The sequence below is a fragment of the Phasianus colchicus genome, chromosome 23 (assembly GCF_987193195.1).
Source record: "Phasianus colchicus chromosome 23, bPhaCol1.hap1.1, whole genome shotgun sequence".
Taxonomy (NCBI): Eukaryota; Metazoa; Chordata; class Aves; order Galliformes; family Phasianidae; genus Phasianus; species Phasianus colchicus.
Window position 1 is genome coordinate 5,815,528 of NC_143458.1, and position 20,098 is coordinate 5,835,625.

Sequence of the window (20,098 nt, forward strand, 5' to 3'; positions counted from 1 at the left end):
CCCTGGCCTTCTCCTTTATTTGCCAGGAGCTGTCTGGACTTTCTGGACATGGTTTTCTCTGGAAATACATCCAGGCCTCCATCGTTCTCTGTGGGAAGGCTTACATGTGCCACTGCTCACACTGGACATCTTTGTTCCACCGTGGCCCATGATGGCTGATTCCCAAAGGCACAAAGTGACCAATCTTTCAACTTATACACAAGGTCTACATATATATATATATATATATATATATATTTATATATATATGTACACACCAACAATTACATACATATTTAAATATATATATACACACATATATATTTGGTTTTGGTTTCTCTCTTTGCTTTTTCTTTTTTTCCCTCTCCCTTCTCTTTTTCCCTTTAACTTAATGGCGTAGCCTCCTCTGAGGAGGGCTCTGGTATATGGTCTGGAGACTTTTCTGTCTCCAAAGAGACTTCTGGTTTCTCCTCTGTCACTTTAGGCTCCTCGGGGGCTTGAGATCCCTCCGCCTCCTGACTCTGAGCCTGGCTGTTCATTTTCTCTTCTGCTTCAATTTCCTCTGAGGTGGGAATGGAGTTTTTCTTTGGACGGCCCTTGGGCTTCGTTGGAGCTTCCTGCCCACCTTTCAACACCTGGAGCAAAGAGATTAACAGTCAGATCCACCTGAACTTCACTGCTGTGAGGCTTCCTTTAGAGAGAGGATGAAATGTGACTTCAGACGTGACCTGCGGACACCGTTCAGCTTCAGAGAAATTCCCTGCATTCACACAGTGAGTTCAATCATTTTCTCATACAACTAAAACTAAATGCAAAAAATACCAGCAAGGACACTCGGAATCCAGATGGAGCCATCCGAGCCAGTTTCTACAGCAGCCCCAGAAGCGATCTGATCACGCAGTCCTCAACATTACATAAAGATTTTATGCACAATTCAGACCCTTTCATGAGCATTTGATCTATTTAAAGCCCAAGTAAGAACACTCAAACTTTAGCCAGGATTGCTTCTGACTGTCTGTTCTCTTGCCAGTTCCACTTTGGCTTCTAAATTAGCATTTAATATTATAATGCCAAAAATGCAGAGGTACATAGTTTGATTCTTCCCTCTGTTCTAGTTTCTTTCATCCCTCAGCTCCACATTCTTCCTACTGCTTGTTGTACCTCCAGCCTACCACTCACACTCCAACGTGAGCTTTTTATAGATAAAAAAAGCACATTTCTAAGAAAATTATGGGCGAATTCAGCAAGAAGAAAACGAGATTTACTATAAATAGACACAAATCACTGACGCTACGCTCAGCTTCAGAATCCATTCTTTCAAAAGCAGTTTGCAAAGACTAAGAGAAACGGTACCAAACCCCTTACCATTTTCTTCCACTTCATCCTGCGGTTCTGGTACCACGTCTTCACCTGGAGCTGGGTCAACCCCAGCGACTGCGCTAAGTCGAGCCTGGAAGAGAAGACAGACACTGCAAGGGGCTGACAGAGGACCAGGAGCACCCAGATGCCAATGGCAGCCAACCACACAGCAGCAGGACTGCCAGAAAGGATCGCTTTGCTTCTCTCGGGGTGTAAAGATAGTTGCTGTTACGGGAGAAGAAAGAATGGTTAAGGTGTTGATGGACAAATGGCCAAGTCTAAAAGCTTCGGAGGTTTGCTTGCTCTTTTTCAAACACAGGACTGCTGTATGCTGACTGCTGATGCTCCACATTTGTGCAGGAGGCAGGGAGCTGCTGGTACACAGCATTCCTGAAAAATAGGTCCATGCTGTCTGAAGCAACCACGCAAGAAGCAAGACACCTGGCATCAGTCTGCCTGTGAAAGCGTTGCTTTTTGTATCATATTTCATCTTCACTACCTACATAATGAGGATAATGATACTTTTTCATTTCTCAAAGAGCAGTAGTACATCTAAATCTATTAATTTCTTATGCATTGTGCTATTATAGGCAATTTAAGCTTATAAACGAATTTATTATTTGCGTGTTTAGCTTAAGGGTATGTGTGGCAGACAGCCCATAATCCTGATTCATCCTCCGCATTTCTCCAACCTGTGCTAGTTCATCTGAAACCATTCATTATTTCTATATTAAAACTCAGGATATGAAGCAAATGCAGCTCAGGCTAGCTCTTTATCCTTCCCCACAGGTGATGGTACCATGCATCTGGCAGTGTTGTAATGGAGTTGCACAAGAGGCAGAGTTGGAAATCCTCAGCAACGCCAGGCAGGTGCCCCACAGAGTCACGCAAATCCCACAGGTGGGACAGCCCAAACCCAGAGCCACATTCCGAGGTGTTCTGGACTGTATGAGCTTTCTGACAGAATATTTCCCTATTTCTGCACGGGAGAAAGCACACTTGTCAAGGCCAAGTTGTTCACAATAGCATTTCTGTTTCAGCTAGGCTCCTCGGGCAGTCAGGCTCACTCGTGTATTTACAAACACCTACGCACCCCACACCAGCTCTGTGCTCACATACACACTCCTGGCTTCACGCTTTTCCCCACTTTAGATTCCCTGCTGCCTACGCTTCTATACAGTGTGATATCCCATTGACTTAAAAATACTATCAGTGTTGTCTGAGAATGTGGCAGAGGCATTATCGCATCACACTGCTCTCTCCTTTACTACGAACAAACCAGGTGCTCCATTTGCCCTCTAACCAGCACAATCTTGTGCCTAAGCCAAAAGCTACAGGACTGAACACAGATCACAATCCATTGCTTCACCATCACGTTTCCAGCCATGAGTTCAGAGAGAGAAACACTGCTTGGCTAACTTGCCATAATGCATGTTATCACACTCTGATTACCTGCAGCCAGTTGCCATCTCTTGCCACACACATTACTGTAGTCAGCATTGCCTGGAAACCCAAGGAAACAAACAGGGGAAGTGGTGCAGGGACAGGAATCGCTCACCAGGCTCTAACACAGACAAAGCCAAGGAACAGTCATACTACTAAATTAATTTACCAGCCCTGAGTGCTTCATCAATGGTGTCAACAATCTGCTTATGTGACGCTGGGAGGAGTCACTACAGGAGCATTAGGATCTAAAGCTGTATGAGACATTCAGACCTGCTCATGAAATTCGGTCTAGCTGTGATCCTTGGCTTTGGTGACAGGCAGTACAAGTGGAGTGTGCTGACTTCAAAACCATTTTAAATATTGGGATTCTGCCATCCGTGGAGTTCAAGGTCTGGTGAACCTTTCCAACCCTCCCTAGGTTTACAGACTGAATGGGAATTGGATGAGGCTTTTGCCTGTAATTTAAATTTGCAGAGTAGAATTCAAAGCCTTTAAAATGAACAAAACCTCTCCTAATTTTAGTTTGTCTATTTGGTACCAAGCAGTCCCTGAGAATTCAAGATGGGGCAAGGCAGCCTTCACATCTATGCATCCCAGGCTCTCTCCCTGATGGATAGACCACTAACTGCTCACTGAATTGCTAGCCATGTTTGCCAGATGAGAGCTAGTTCAGCAGCAAGCTGAAGCTACAGCCAACCTCCCAGCTGCCACGGAGACAGAGCCATCCACCTCAGCATCCCAGCAGGAAACCAGGCTGCATCTTTTCCCAAGGGTTTGGAGCAAGAACAGGAAAGAAGAAAGAGCCTTTGCTCAGCTTCTTGCACATCTCTGAGCTGGGATGCCTGCTAGCAGGCACATCTATCACCATGTGACATTTCCATTGATACAGCCTATTCGTGTCATCTTTGATCCCAAGAGAAGTAAGCGTTGAAATTTAATCAGGTCATCTGCCCATGTCCTCGGCCAACAGCAGAGGCATTGCCGTGAAGCTAGAAAGCAGCACATTGCAGCCAGGGAGCACTCAGTATGGGGACAGCTGAGCAGGCCTGCTTCAACCCTTTTGCTCCCTGTCCTTCTCCTAGTTTAGGAAACAGTATTTTCCTGCTCCTTTCTAAGCAATATTTATAGCCACGCTCAGGCCTGCAGATAGTTTCAGCCATGTCTGGCTGTCCCCACGTTGAGGAGGGACAGAAGGGAGGAGGGACAGAAGGGAGCTACAGATGTGCACAAGGTGTGATCTGTCTTTCAGATCAGTGCCTGCCAGAATGAAGAAAAGGGAGCAACGAGCATTTGAATGGACTGCTCAGATAAAGCAGATGAAGACAAGTGCATTCTGCACAGCAAAACGACTGTAGTTGGTGGTAGATAGTAGAGAGCCCGAGCTGCGATGGGCTGCTTGGATCCCCCTCCCCAGCCCAGCGGATTCCTACCTGTCGGGTGTAGACAAATACTTCTGCTTCTGGAATTTCTTCTCCAAGCCCATCAGCTGGAGCTCTGTGAAGATGGTCCGACTCCTGCGTGGCTTTTTTAACCGAGGTGTGGGCTGCTCTGCCTCCGACTCGCTGCTGCCGTGGGTCTCGCTGGCTGGCGTCTCTGAGCTCGCAGTCGCTGAGGTCTGGGCTGGCAGCACATGGGAGCTGGTGGCAGCCGGAACGAGGTGAGGGACAACGGAGGGCTGCCTGGTGATAACGGAGATGAGAGGATATGCCCTCAGAGAAGGGGACCCTGGCAGGGAAGAAAGCAGACAAAGGTCAGTTCAGTGGTAATATGGATGGAAAATGAGAGCTGTTGAGAGATTTCTCTTCCAAACTGTGTTTCTTCACTACCTCTTAATTCTACGTCTTATACCAACTGGCTGATACCAGCCCTAAAAGCAAACTAGCAGTTCTGCCCCAGCACTTCAGTTGGGGATGGCAAATTTAAACATCCCCAGACGCTGCAGGAATTTCTAATTCCCTTCAAACCTCACAACTATAGATGGATTTCTGCTCAGCCTTAACCCCAGGAAAGTAAATATCCCTTGTAGGTGTCTGGGGCCACGCATGGGAAATGTACACTCATTCAAAGATGGCCACTGCACACAACTCCACAAACAACCTCCAGAATCTTGGGCAAGTCACTTTCTCACCCTGTACCTCAGTTTTCCTCATTTGCAAAATGGAAACAATCCTCCTTACCTGCCTCGCTGGTGGTAAAACACGGATTAAAGCTTAATGTACATAAAGTATTCTGAGATCTTTAAGATAAATGGTACTGTGGAAAGGAACGTATTACACCAGCAGGCCTGATTATGAAACTCTGAGTATGAATCACCACTAACGAACATAATAATCTATAGGCCTCAGTGAGTCTATTTTAGCAGGTAACTCTTCACCAGCAGGAGAAAGGTGTTGCCAGCCTGGCCTGCTGCTGACCTATATTCCCCAGCATGAATGCTGTGGGATCACAACTCAGATCCCAGGTAAAATGCCATGCAGGAGCAGATCAGAGCCATGTGTCTTGTTGGCTGGCACTTCTCCCCACATCTGCTTCTCTCACATCCAAAATCCAGCCACTTGCAAAGCAAGTTTGGAAAATTTTGCCAGGAATAGTTTGAGCCTTGCTTTTCTCCTCCACATCTTTGCAACACCGAGAAAAAAAAAAGAAAAAAGAAGCAAAATATTTCCACTTCCATTACATTTAAACTATTTCACTATTTCACTTAAACCATCCAGAAAGTACCCAAGGCAGGAGACCAGAATTGCTGAGCCAACAACTGCTTATGGAAAGTGTATCTGCATTTTCTTTCTGTGGGTTTCTTTCAACCAATGCCTGTGCAGTTCTACTATCACCAAGCAACCTGGCAAACACTCTGCCTTGATTTACCACCTCAATGGCAGCTCTAAGAGCATAAATCAGGGTTGAGAAAGCCTCCTGTGCCTCGCAGTACCAGTTCTGCCCTCAGTGGTATTTCTGCACCCATCGACACCAGCCAGCTACGGATTTCCTCCCATGTTTCAGCTAAAGTGACCTAAAAGGGTCAACCTCAGCTCCAGTTTACGTGCCACAAAGGACTGGACTTAACCTTCTTGTGTCCCTTAGGGGCCAGGCGGTGCTGGTTCCAACCTTGGCTATTTTTGCAGGGCAAAGCAGTGCTAGCTATGAGAGAAGCAGATGACCCTGGGGTTGTTGAGCACCTGAAGGAGGGGATACTTTTTCCTAACTGCTCAGCAGTCAGCAACTGCGACCTGGCCAAAAGCTCAGCGCGTGCTTATTTTTGGTGCCCACGTCAGAACTCTTATTTACTTACAGCACTTCTGAAACTGCTCTTCTACTTCTGGACAAGTGGTGGTTTGCAACTGCTAAGCTGCTGCGAGCTCCAAGTGGTAAACAGATTGGTGAGGCTGCTGACACCAAGAGCTTTCTGTCTATTTATCACGTGTGATCATAAGAGAAGCCTTTGCTTATGGCTCGACCCCAACAGTCATGAGAGTGCTTTTAGGAATGATTGTAAATAATGGAAGCATCAGCTGAAGTGCAGTCTGGCCATGTAGAAGGCTTCTCAGCTTTCTGTCCTTGGTGTGATAAGGGCACAGGATGGATAGGACAGAGCAAGGACAGCAGTAGGAGAAAAACCTGGGATTCAAGGCTTTCTATGGAGAAAGCTGGAGGTCAGAAAGGGGCAATGTTTTAGCAGCCTCCTCTCCCTGCAGTGAGGACAAGAAGCAGAAATAGCACATCTCTGCATTGCTTCTGGATCACAAAGAAAATGAGCAAGTTCAGTCTTGTTCTGGACATAGTTATTCTGGAGTTCAAAGGTGGTTGATGCTAAGCCAGTCCATTGGGTCAAGGTACACTATTAATATGGCTTAAACCATCTGTACAGTTCTTACTCTGATAAAGCTTTGGCTTCCAAACACAACAAAATCTGAGGCTAGATCTCCATTTCACATCCCCCAGAGTTCAGCGATATTTCTGGACTGCCACAGTATTGTAAGAATGGAATAATTTCCTAATCTTCAGCAAATTGAATGCTGGCAAGCAGCTCTCGTCTGCTCAGCACTGCCGTGACATGCTCTGTCTTCCAAAATGGGAAGGAGCAGAGATGGAGCATCTTCCTTTTCAAACCTGCCCTGCAGAACAGTTTCAGCTGAATGCATACTTTCCATTTTCATTCTACAAACACCTTTTCCACTTCTGACCCATTATCCTTTTGTACTTGAAACCCAAACAGCAGCCCAAAATGAGGAATTTGTTCCCTACCCAAGCAGCACAGCAACTGTTCTGATGTTCCCAGCTGAGATACGAGAAGGCAGCACAACCCAATGGTGAAGCTGCCACAGATTCAGGAGGTCATAAGGAGGATGACCTCTTAAAATGTGGTTTTCTACGAGAAAGTCCTGACTTCCAGCTCCTCTGCTGATTCATCAATTAAACTTGTGGCCACTAGACATGATGCAAAAGGGACATCACCACTGAGCTGTATCACATAGCAAAGGCTTTAATTAAATATAAATACATCAAACAAAACGTTTTCCATTCTTTTGTCCCTTCCCCCTCCTCCCTGGCTTACTTTCAACCCCATCAGACAGAGACTAGAGGGAAGAGAAAAGGGAAAGCACTAATTAATTGCACTGTTTGACTGCCGGCAATGGCAGAACAGTTTTCCTCCCAGGCAAACTCAGCTAATTCTGTTTTGGAAAGAAAGAAAAAGGAAGGGAAGATTTATGGATCATCTCCTCTTGGCAGGTCAGCCCTGCTCGGAGGCAGAATGAGATCTCACTCCGAATGGGCTGCAGTGAAAGGTAAATAAAAAGAAAATGAACTTACGACTTAGGAAAGTCTATAAATCTGCCTTCTTCTGAGTGTCAAAACAAAAGGCTACCAAGGAGGAGTTGGGTTTGTTCAGAAAGTTCCCTTTTGCTGGAGGGCTGGGCAGCCCATTGAAAGGAAGAAGCAAGCCCTGATCAAAGCAATGGAGGCAAAAGAAGCAGAGTAGTGTTCAGAATAAGTTCAATCATCATACGTTCACTGTTCTACTTTTAACATTCTCCTGAAGCTCTGCATTATGAATATTAACTGCAAGAAAGCAGGATTCATCAGGTTCTTCCTGAGATCAGCGCTGTGGTCCACCAAGCACCATACAAGTCCCTGGGAAGTAAAGACAAATGAAAAGAGAAGAGCAATGAAGAAGAGAAAAACACCTCCTCACTGGTGTGCCATCATTAACTGATGCTCAAATCTCAAGTTCAGAGATGACCTGGGTGGTGTTCATGCCATGCAGTTTGGTGCTGTGGCTGTTTCTAGAATGGGAAGCAGCACAACCGTGACATGATGAGACTGCACCTGAGCTAATTATGGCCTGGAAAGAGGTGGGCTAATTAAACTGAGCATACGGCATCAACAGCTTGACAGATTCCAAGACCTGAGTTGGTGTTTTTGTGTGGGGTGGCCTTTAAAACATTGCCACAGATGGTCTTTCAGAGATGCTGCCCCCACTTGCATGCTCTCCTGAAGGGCACCTCTGGGACATTCAGAAAGCTTCCAAAAACAGCTCCAAAGCTCAGCTGAAGTGCACAGAGCTAACATTTCCATGGGAATGGTGCCATAGAGGCTGCAGGGAAAGCTAAGTGCAGCACTGGAGCACAAAGACTGGTGGTGCTCCAATAGAGCATTCAGCAAAGTTCCCTGGAGGAAAGAATCAGAGGCTGCAGGCACAGCTCACACGAAATTCTATTTCCAGTCCCATTCAATAAACCTTACTAACCTGACCAGGACCACAAGTCTTGCCAAAGCTAAATGCAACTCAGCTACACAGCAGGAAGACTGGGCAGCCAATGGCTTCCCTCCCTCAGGGAGAAATGCAGACCCAACTGATATCCATGGCAAAGCAGCCATCAGCTTCCATGGAGCCAGAACTCCACCTGTATGAGTCCACAAGAGGAAAACAAACAAAAATTAGTGCAGCTAATTCTAGTGAAGCAAAAACGATCCTTTGTAGGGTTCTCCAGTTAAAGAACGATTCTGTAAGAACCGAAACCTTCCGTGATGAGCTAAGACAAGATGAAAGCTCACCCAGGCATTTTATTTTGCCTTCCCTGACACATTAGCTAAAGTCACTTCCCTGTTCAACCACATTTTTAAGGGGTTGTGTTTTCATCTAAGTGTGTTGCAAACAAAAACCCTGATGTCTGTGAACATCACCCATTGTAATACCGAATAAAACATGCTGTAGCTGGGAAGGGCTTTTCCCCAAGGCACCTCTCACTATGGAGGTACCCAGCAGAGAGCAGAGGTGGACAGATCTGCAGCTGCACTTCCCCAGCCGTGGGCACTTGGGTCTGTGGTTCAATTCAGTCATTTAGTTCCAAAACCACAAGGGAAATTAGCTGAGCACTTGGAGCTGTGAGATCCAGGTTTCCGTTTCATACCTGTCTCCATTAGCAATTTATCAACATAATGTTTCAGTATCACTTTTACATAATAACAGTAATTAATAAGTCTGAGTGCGTCTGAGGCATGCATGCTGGAGGCCTTCACAAAAAAATTAAAAAAAAACAAAAAACAAAAAAAAACCTAACCAGAAAGATAATTAATCTTTACTTAATAATGACATTTGATATTTGCATTGTGCTCCTGTATGACTTTACGGCACCTTGCACACAGAAAGGAATTGCTTATAAGGACATGATGAACCCAAGAGCTTCCCTGAGTTAGGACTCGTCCCACTGCCTGCTGTAAGGACCAGGACCCTGTCAGATCCACACTGAAGAGGAAAATTTGTAAATAATAGAGGGTCATTATTATCTATTTTTTCATACGAAGCATTTAAAGAATCTCTTTGGCCAGTGCTCAAGAAATCCTCTGTAGCAAATGTAAAAGCGCTCTGGCATAATTGGTGGAAGATGAATCAGAAAAACAAGCACCACTTTTCTATTTTGAATTATCCTGCCTCACGCACTCACAGGGCAGCCTGCCTTTTGGAATGAATTCCCCCTTGACTCATATCCACCTCTTCAGGAAACCGAGCACAGCTCAGAGAGGTCCCACTCTTTGTCTGAGTGTGTGCAATTCCACATCTTTAGCTGATGACCCTTTAAGTCCTACCGTGTAGGAAAGGGGTTGCTCTGAACACAGGCAGATCAATCCTCCCTTCTCCTTTTAAAATGGATGGGCCCAAGGCCATCACAACTGGAAACGGCTCCAAGCAATGGGTGGGTTTGGATGGGAATCTCCATTCCAGACCCTGACTGTTGGGACTCTGAGGGAGTTTTAAGACCAGGCCACATTAGTTCCAGAGAAATAAACACAAGCACGTCCCTATAAACCACAGAGCTCAGATGATGCAGGAGAGGTACTGGGATACAAGCCACCAGCTCATTTACCATATCTGTATCGAGGGACACTTTGGCTCCATTAAGCCAACATCAATTTGAAGCTCTTGCTTTTGAACTAAGTCATGTCAAACACTTCAGCCAAGTGTTTCCTCCATTACGGATGATAAGACTGAACTCCAGAGCTCATCACTCACTGGACCCGAATTTAGAAAGCAACGTAGCCAAAAGATTACAGAATCAAATAGCAAGGAGAAATGGATTTACAGGCAGACTCTGGTCTCAGGGATGGAGGAGAAGCACTGCAACAAGGCAAACCAGCTTTCTGGGTGTCCGAATTGGAGCTGCAACTTATTTCTCTTTATTGATAGCAGCCAGAAGACCAGACAGCTCAGGACACTGGGGAGAACTGCAGGAGGCCAAATCCCAAACTCTGTACAGATGGTGTCACCGGTCGAGGAGCAACACTTGGATTTAAGTCTAGAAACAGATAATCAGAGTGAGAGGGTGCAGTTTAATGGAAGGGTAAGTCATGTTCTGCTCCTTATACTACTCCCTAAGTACCTCTCGCTGGATGCTGTCCAAGATATTAGTCTGGAAAGGTTTTGGTCTGACACATTATGACCATTCTTACTTTCTTGCACGTTTGATAAATAAATCTGCCTCCTCTCCAGATTTCAGAGTTTCTGTCCAAGTTTAAATGCATAATGCCGTGCACGTATAAATCAATCAGCCCTTTACTTCCTGCTCTGTTAATTATTATCACAATATCCATAAGCAAACACTAGCCTTGGACAGCAGACTAGCCCTGCACACAAAAGCACTCTTCAGATTTCTCAAGCCCACCCTTGTGCGAGCTCCAGCAAAAACCTTGCCATGAATATCACCACCTCTTCCTGCTCCGAGCCTTGAAAACATTCTGCTGAGTGACACGTGGGAATGGGGAGAGTTCAATTGCTTCTAAACACCAAACTGCTTAAATTTTGCACACTTGATCTTTTGGAAAATGCATTATTCTTCTCAGGAGAACAGCAGATCAGTCTTTCAAAAGCAGACTCCCTCCTCGATTCCTCCACACCAAAGCCAAAGGAGGACTTCAGCAAATAACCTGCTAACCTGAAAGACACCTGTCACACTGTGGCAGAGCCTTGGCCTCTTAGAATCTTGGCTTATCTCAAGGCTCACTATTAATAATCTTGCTCCCATCAGGACACATTTAGCAGAGAGGCTGGTCTCACTGGAGCTGTGTACACAATTCTTTGATCTTCCATCTGCCCTCACGGAGAGAAAACTCATCTCTGTTTCCTCTACACACAAAAATAAACCCTGTGGACGATTTGGCTGAACAGCTGCACTAACAATACAGTTTAGATAGACTGGAAAGATACATGAGCAAGCTGCATTCAACCTGTCTATCCTTTGTGTCTGCCAGTTCAGCAATTTCACCCCACGCTGGTGGCTAGTTGAAAGGAGAAACATTGATGGAATAAAGCTAAACATAATGTTCATCCCAGTATCATTTTCAAGAGAGCACCTCGGAATAAGGATTTCATCTGAATCTGATTTTTTGGGTTGAAGAAGCTGACAAAGACTTTGCCACAGCTCTGCTGCATAACATTGCTTATTTTATTCCCTCCAATTCAAACAGCAGCATACCCAGGTTGCCTCATGGACGGAACCTTACCAGACAGAATGAATCAAGGAGAGCTCAGCTTTCACTTTTTGGATGGGAGAAAAAGTATGGCTGAACTTCCAGCTCCCAAAGCAGCTCCCTCAACTTCTGCAGGACTGTCTACGTTATATGAAGTCACTGCAAGAACCTTCAGATGTATGGCTTAATCACCACCTCTGCCTGCAGCTGGGATGGTCCAAAATGGACTCAGGACACTCTCACTGGTTATCCCTGGTCTCCAGGCAGCCTGATACTGCACTCAATTCAACATCTGGACTTAATCAGCCTGCCCTGTGGTCCAGGAGTCAGTGAGGACAAGGAAAACTGCATTCACTGCTACAGACATCATGGAAAGAGCTGTCAGGCTGCAGCATTACACATGTATTTTCACCTCGAAGTACAGCCTGTGGATGAAAACATCGGGAGAGCCAGAGAGGCAGCCATGGAGTTGGTCTGGAGAGGGGAAATGGGGGCTAACCAATAAGTCTACACCAGCCCCACAGCTCAGACATAGGAATAGCTCCCAACACTGATACCAGACTGAGATTTGTTAAGACTCAGCCCATTCACTTCAGTTTTTCTTTGTTTTCTTTCCAGCTGAAGCACAAACAGGTATAGCTCCTCTTTCCATTCATCTCATCTCAAAAAAGCAAGCAACAAAATGTCTCGAGGATGGGCAAAATGGATGCACCCAGAGTAAGAAGTTCCATGAGAAAAATGTTGGCCTTAGAGTTGCAAAGCACTTGGGCTGCATGCAACCATTGACATGTCAGAAAAGCGATGACAAGGTCTCCTCTCAGCTACCAGGCAGCCTATGCACAGCACTGTTAGATGGATGAGCCAGAAATTCCAGTTGGTGAGCTCTCCAAAGTTCTGGTCTCCAGAGAACACGCTCCCTCACTCATGCCAGACACCATTGTGCTGGTTTTTTTTCTGTTCTGATAGGAAGTCAGCCAAGGAGACACTGTTTTATATCTCCAGACAGATATAGATTAGACTTAGGGTGGAGATTGGCCCGAATTAATCATAAGAGTTCAAATTAGGTTTCTACCGGTGCTCCAATTCTGCTAGCTTTAATACTATTACAGACAGAAACCTCAGGACATCCATTTCAGACATCTCCAATCCAGAACTACAGACACACCTCCAGACCAGAGATGTGGATAGGAGACCCTCCCTCACCCTCAATATGGAGGGGTTTGAGTCCAAGCTCCGGTTATCGCCCATCTCTGGTTTTCATCAGCACATCTGTTTACCTCTGATTTTCCTATGGAATGCAGCATTGCCGTGTTCCACAGTCTGTGATAACCTCATTTAAATACCAATCAGAGAAGTCAATACACAAAGACAATGCAGTGCTTTCTTCCCTCCACACATGTGGGCGTACGATCCGCGCCAGTATTAGCATCAGCTCCAGGATAATGGGAGATTGTCTCATTCCCACCGTCTCTCCTTAATCTCACTTGACTCATCCAGGACCAGAAGAATCAAATTTTGATCACTGAGATATGTATGAAGGGGAAGAGGGCTCTGGCGCAGCATTCCCAGCCCTGGCACAGCTTTGATGCTCCATCTCCAGCAGATCCCCAGCCCTCACCGGACTTCTGTTTTCCCCACATGCAAAATGAGGATGATAACATCTACCACACAAAGCTGTTGTATGGTCTGGAAAGCACTCAAACGGAAGCCACAAAGGGGAGGCAGAGGTGTTATTATCTCACACCTAGCTAAACATATTTCCCATTAATAGATTGCATGAGCACTCTTTTGTGTCATACAATTACGAAACTCCTTAATGTGCCATTAATATATATGTTAATAGTGAAGCAATGCGTGCATCCCGTTGTTGTGCAAGCAGCAGTGTTTCCATGGGAACTCCTCCAATAACAAGCACACACAAAGCACCATTTTTTAAAATCAAATTAATATTTTTTAGTTTCAAAGATCTAAGACTTCTAAGAATATCAGGAAAGATATTCAAGCAAAGCTCAGCTATGGCTGCCAATACAGAGACAGCCGAAGGAAAGAGGTCTGAGGGGAATATGTCTGATGATTCTCAAACACCAGCATTGCCAGGTTCCTTTATGTGGCACTGCTGGGGTAAAACATCACAGATTTATTATTCCCATGCTCTCTCTGCATACAGCATAAGAGACTTCACGCTGTCAGTGTTCTCACTAAGCTATGAGTCAGTAAAACAAAGCAAGACTGACTTTAAGACCCTTCTAAATTCATAAAGCTTCAGTCTCACAGCACATTCCTACCCCATTCCAGCCTTCAGGAAACAAAAAAATCTCTGCTGAAAATAAAAAGTCCTGCATTGAAACAACGCTTTGCTTGAACATCCGCCTCCTGCCTCTTCCACGCGTTACAGAGAGGAGGAAGGAAAAGCACATCTTATCATTTATTTTTAACTCCGTGGGGGTCACTTTTCATTAAGTTGTTGAGAAGAAAACATACTCCCACCAACACGTTAACATCTCATTTCCAGCACTGCTTTGGTAAAGAGACCAAATAAAAAATAATGGCTTTTACAATAAGACATATCATCCGTCGTCAGCATGTAAAACGCAGTCATTAATCACAGAAGCAACCTACTTATTATAGGTATTCAAGCACTGGCAATACAAATGCTTATAAAACAGGGGCTCCTTTCATAATTCCCTGCCCTTGTCTCTCAATAGTTTAGAGGATTAACCCTTTTACAACAAGGGATGGGCAAACTGGTTTTGCCTAATTCCAAACCAACTTGACGTCATGGGTTCAAAAGTTCGACTTGAACTCAAACATCAGATGCAGTCTGTGCGGAGGGGAGCCAGAAAGAATGAGTTTGAGGAGAGAAAAAGGGATAGAATGAAAGAGCATGTCAGAAAACACTGCATGACATGGACAGAACGAAAAAAAAGAATGTATAAGAGAAGGTGAAAGGATAGATGCAAATTGCTAAGAATGACTGAAATCCCTACAAAGTAATACAAGCAACTTTGACTTAACGTCTCAATATGATTTGTAAGGAAGCCTCTTCCATCCAACAGACTTCTCTCTGAAGGGGAAAGAAATAGAGATTTTCTGTGCATGGTTAAGCCTCACGAAGAGCACAATTAAGTGCAAGTCAATGTTGCAATCCCCACTGGCTACATATTACTTTGGACTTCCCTTGGGCTTCTTAGCAAAAGCTTTTACAACACTTTGCAAAAGTGTGTAACAAGCCACTGTTTCCATGTTACTAATGGGAAAGATAGGTCTTTAGCCTCCCATTGTGAGTATGGGATGGAGCTGGGTGCAGGTAGCCAAGCCATGGAGCAATTTGGCTGCCCCACGGCTTTGCAAAATCCAGCCCCATTCAGGTGTCCCTGCTCACAGCAGCGACGTGTCCCGAGCTGCCAGATAAATGAATGCTCAGCAGAAAACGGTCACACATTTGCAGTCTGATGCAATTCCTTTTCTTTTCCTACACGCCCAAACCTTCTCCTGACTTCAAGGAGTAAATAACATGTGGGGACAGCGGGGAAATGGGGAGGCACTGAGAAAGGCAACGTTTGGACGTTAGAGTTTGAAATGTTTCCTGATGGCTGTAAAAAGTGAGACACCTGAATGACGGAGGGAACCCACGAAGCTTTGGATTTTCTCTCCGGTTTAGCCAAAGTAATTACCTTTCACACACCTAAATTTTGTCAACAGCTAGGCAATCATTTCCAATGCTGGCAGCAACTACAGGAGGGAAAAAACTTATTTCTGGCTTTGGGGAAAACAAACATTTTGAGAGAACAAATTAAAAGAATACATTTTAAGGCCAGGTGCTGGGAACAAACAGTTTCCTCTGGATGTTTTTGTTGGTTTTTTTTTTTTTTTTTTTTTTTTTTTTTTTTTTTTTCCCAATTAATTAACTAAGCAGCAACAGGCAATAGCAGCTATTCCATTGCAGTCTCCCTCATTAGTAGGAATTATTCAGAGGATACCTTGTAGGGACGACTTGTTTCAGAGCAATTGAGTTACATCCTGGTAAATCATCAGCAAACATTGCAGAGCTACTCAGAAACTCAGCACCAGCTCTGCTTGTTAAGAATATCAGAGTTTTCTCAAGATAATTCCTCTCCAGGAAATGTTTTTCTTCAACCAAAGTCCCTGTCAATGCACTGTGCTGAATGGCAGTGCTTTTGGTGTCCTGTAGTTTACTACAGCAAAGCACCATTTTTATTTTGCAGGTATATACTCAGAGGCAGAGAAATGCAATCAGCAGATAAAAGCATCACTTTTTCCTTTTCTTTTCTGCAGAAGATGAGGTTAAGATCACAGCTGAGTTAATATGAGTCAAATGCAGCTGATATCTGTGAATACATCAAGGTAATGCTCAGTTTTTAAATAGCTGTCAACTGATTTTAATGCATTTTTACAAGTTGTGACATGTCTCATCGTGCTGATATTAAAAAGGGAGAAAATAAGGCATGGATCACCAGGCAGTGACAAAGTCAAAAGGAGAATCGTTGCCTTCTCCCCCAAACACCACAAAGCCACAGAGATTTGACTGCAGCTCTCAAGTCTTCTGCACTGCTTTCGTAGCTGTGTCTTCATTTACTCGTGGGAAAGAAAACAGGCATTATTTTTTCTTTAAATGAAACGTGCCATAAAATCTCAGCATTAATGGCAGTTTTATTCCATTTTTTTCTCATGCTAACACTATTGAATTGGTCTATTTCATGGCTGCAGGATCCATTCCCTTGGCATCATCTGCTCGTGTCTTCAGATGTGTTTCTGGGGAGGGAAAGGCTGGGAGAAGGCGTGGGGAGAGGCAGAAGGACGCGCAGAAGCTCTGCTCCCAGCAGCCCTGCCCACAACACGCTCATGGATGCACTTCCCTGCCCCACACCAGAAAAAGCCATGGGGGCTGCACAGTGCAGGCGGGTGGGAAATCCCACCCTGCTGACCCCACCCAGACACCCCGAGGTCTGCCATTATCTTTGCTGGGAATAGGGACCGTGGCAGCCCAGCACTTACCAGTGCGATGGATGATGGTGGAGGCATCCCACAGCCACGTCCCATTTTCTGTCCTTTCGTTGCACCCAGCATTTCCATCCACCAAAGACTTTCACAGAGCCAGAGCAACGCTCCTTGTTTAAACAAGGATCAGGCTCTGTCTTTCATTTTAAACACAGCTGTGCAACGATGGCAGAAAACAGAACAGACCAACTCCAACTCCTGCAAAGCCCTTTCAGCGCCTGGCACTGACTGGGAGATCATTTGCTGCAGGGACAGATTTAGTTCCCTGAGACAGCCAGCAATGACCCCACCTAGCAGCTATTCCCTGCTGGACACACAGTTTGCAATGTTCAAAGCTTGTGAGAAACCTCCAGAGATGGCACTTAGCTGCCATTGAGCTGCCCCAATGGGGGGAAAGGCCTCGTTGGGCTGGAAGGGAGCTAGAGGGAAATATGAGGACAGAATGAGAAGGGTCAGTCCTAAATGATCAATCCCAAATTCATAAGAAATACAGTAATTCTCTTAGCACAGGCTTGTGAGCCACGATTTAAAATATCTCTCTCATTTTCTGCAAACAGCACCGTGTGTTGTTCAACTTGAATGTATTTATAAATCTGTCTTCTTATTTATGTTCACTTTCAAAATAAGATTTTGGATGCTGTGCTTTGTTCTGCTGAGACAGAGATGAATCTCCATAACCATTTCAGTTTGGAGATTGGATTGTGCACACATTTCAGCAGCTTAAGAGCTGATACATGCACAAAGAAGCTCTCCAAATTCAATTAGGAATAAAAAGCACCACAATCCTTACTATTTCTTTTCTATCATCTTTGCTGTCTCTTCTCACATAAGTCTCCAAAGGACAGAAATATGTTTGCAGAACCAACTGCGGTGACATCTCTCATCGCAGTCAAAAAAAGGGTTTCTTCAGAGCTGTACAAATAAAGAGCTATCGCTGTGGGATTGCATTAAAACAAAACCATTCACGAAATTTAAGCGTTAAACTACTTTGTTATAATGTGCTTTTAAATATTTACAGTTCAGGCATAATTGAATTTGACTCACTTGGGCCCTGATCCAACGACGATTTAATTGACATCAGTGGGAGTTGGATTGGGCTCGAAGTCATTTTAACTAAAATAACCCATCAATTGTTCCTCACCCACTTCATCAAACTCCTTCTCATCATTTATGATTGCTCTGTAATTTATTGCAACGAGGTTAAACCAACCCTACCAACTTCTGGCAAGCCTTTCTGTCCCTCAATGGAGGATCTCAGTACCATCGAGCAACCTAGAAACAATTTGCTTATGGGAAGCACATGGAAGGGCAGGTCCAAACTGCACAGCATTGTCCTCTGCTGTTACAGAAACCCTCCAACATCAGCTCCCCCACTATTTAGTCACCAAAGGAACAGAATGAACTGTTGGCATAGCTGTCAAGAAAAGGTTTTGAGCAAAACAGACAGAAGGGTGAAACCAAATATATGCACCAACTCATGCAAACATTTCGTAGCCAAAAAAACAACAAAAAGAAAACATTTGCTTCAGGCTTCTCACCCATTGTGTTGCATCAACATTACTCACTTTCTATTTTGGGAGAATTTTTCATATTTCTCCTCTTTCAGCCACAGGAATAAAAGCAAGTCAGAGCACCAGGCCTTCCTATGCACGCACAACGCAATGATGTGCTGGCGATGCGCTCTGTACGCAAGAGCTTCCCACAAGAATGCACCACCACTGCTCATTTGGCTTCAGGTTAATCTGTCACAGAACACCCTGTTTAGGCAACCACAAACACACCACATGCATTTCTGCCTTGTAAAAGAGGAGATGTTTTTATTAAGGCTTTGACCTTTGGGTGCTTACACAACAGCGCGCTGGTTTGCCATGTAGGTGTGCAGGCACCTGTGCCCTCCAAGTGACAGAGCCCTGCTCTTGTTCTAGAAGTGTCTGTTAAAGCCTCATTCGGATGAAATCCAACTTCCAACTGGTGAAATCCCAGTTAAAAAAAAAACAAAAAAGGGCAATCAGCAAGAATTAACCAATAACTATCGTGTAGCTTTTAAGGTCATCGCTAGGAAAAATATCCAAAGGCAAATGGTGAGCAAATGCTTAAAGATGAGTTGCACTTTAAAAAATGCACAGAATGAACAGCAGGGTTATAGGAGTTACAGGGCACACGCACACTCTTCTAATTCCAATCCTTCCTGCAGAAATCAGCCAAGCGACCACACGAACGGTGAGTTTCAGAACTCACAAAGCAAGACCTGAGCGTGCAAATCCAAACCTTAAGGTCGTGGTGAGACTGTTGCTTGAATTTCACAGGACAAATCTGCAAATTTCCTACCATCACATTTTTAATGGGGATTTTAATTTTGCTTTACAAAAAGTCCTGGGAAGCTGTTCGTCCTTCCTTCAGAAAAAGCCATCCCCACTTACGGAGCGACGCGCATTAACGCTGTGGCTGTGACAACTGCAGCTGGAGGAGGTTTGAACACCAGCCCAGGTTGGGGAGGTTGGAGGGGGTATTTTGGGAGAGCCCACTCTTCACCACTCTTTTAGTTACTGAAATGGGTCCCAGCCCTGATCTGAACACCGGTGTGAAATATCTACAAGCGGTAACGCGGTGCTCTTCTGAACTGTCCTGTGGCCAAGAGAAATGAGAGAAAAGAAGCCAAGAATCACTCAAAACGTGAAGTTATGTGAAAGGAAGATGGAAAATACTGAGTGTTTACTGTGTTAGCCAGCCCCTAACACCAAACCTATATATATTTTTACAGACGTCATTAGAAAATGGCTTTGGGAATTACACATCACTCAGCAAGGGCTAGAGGCTTCTCTGCTGTTTTCTCCCAGTGTGCTAGAAAAGGAGCAATAACAGATTAACCAGGGCTGAGAAATGCAGTTCCAGATATCCCCTGGGTGGTAATATTTGTACTGACCTCACAAGTCATTGCTCAGCCTACTCCCAAACGCTCCCATTTATCTCACCCATGTGAAGGCTGCTGGGAGCAACATTGCATGGGAGCTCTTCGCAATGCAACACAACACAACACAACACAACACAACACAACACAACACAACATGAGAGCAATGCAAATGGGACACGGTCCCAATCGGTGGGGTGGACGTTGCTGTGCCCAACTGCAGGAGCACTCACTCTGTATGTCATAGCGCTGAGTAAAGGTGCCTGTCAGCTCCCATCGCCCCGTTCTTCTGACCCAGCTCTCCTAGGGATGTGCTCTTCACCTACACAAATACACCTGAGACCACAGCCCTGCTCCTGAGCTCTCTGAGGAATGGTTATATCCAAGCAAATGGACCTCATGTTTACGCGTTCTGCCTTCTGC

The 20,098-nt window shown here is 44.9% G+C and overlaps 1 protein-coding gene across 2 annotated transcripts in view; it reads right to left on the reverse strand.

Annotated features, from left to right (window-relative positions):
* Positions 1-318: 318 nt before the first annotated feature.
* The window catches only part of BARX2 (BARX homeobox 2), a 55,287-nt gene continuing 35,507 nt past the window's right edge, over positions 319-20,098 (reverse strand). For both annotated transcript variants that reach the window (XM_090123415.1, XM_031599624.2), the window contains exons 2-4: positions 4,215-4,509; positions 1,345-1,429; positions 319-614 (exon numbers count right to left, since the gene is read on the reverse strand). In XM_090123415.1, the coding sequence (XP_089979541.1) occupies positions 363-614; positions 1,345-1,429; positions 4,215-4,509 (632 nt within the window). In that variant the 3' untranslated portion in view covers positions 319-362. The remainder of the gene's footprint in view (positions 615-1,344; positions 1,430-4,214; positions 4,510-20,098) is intronic.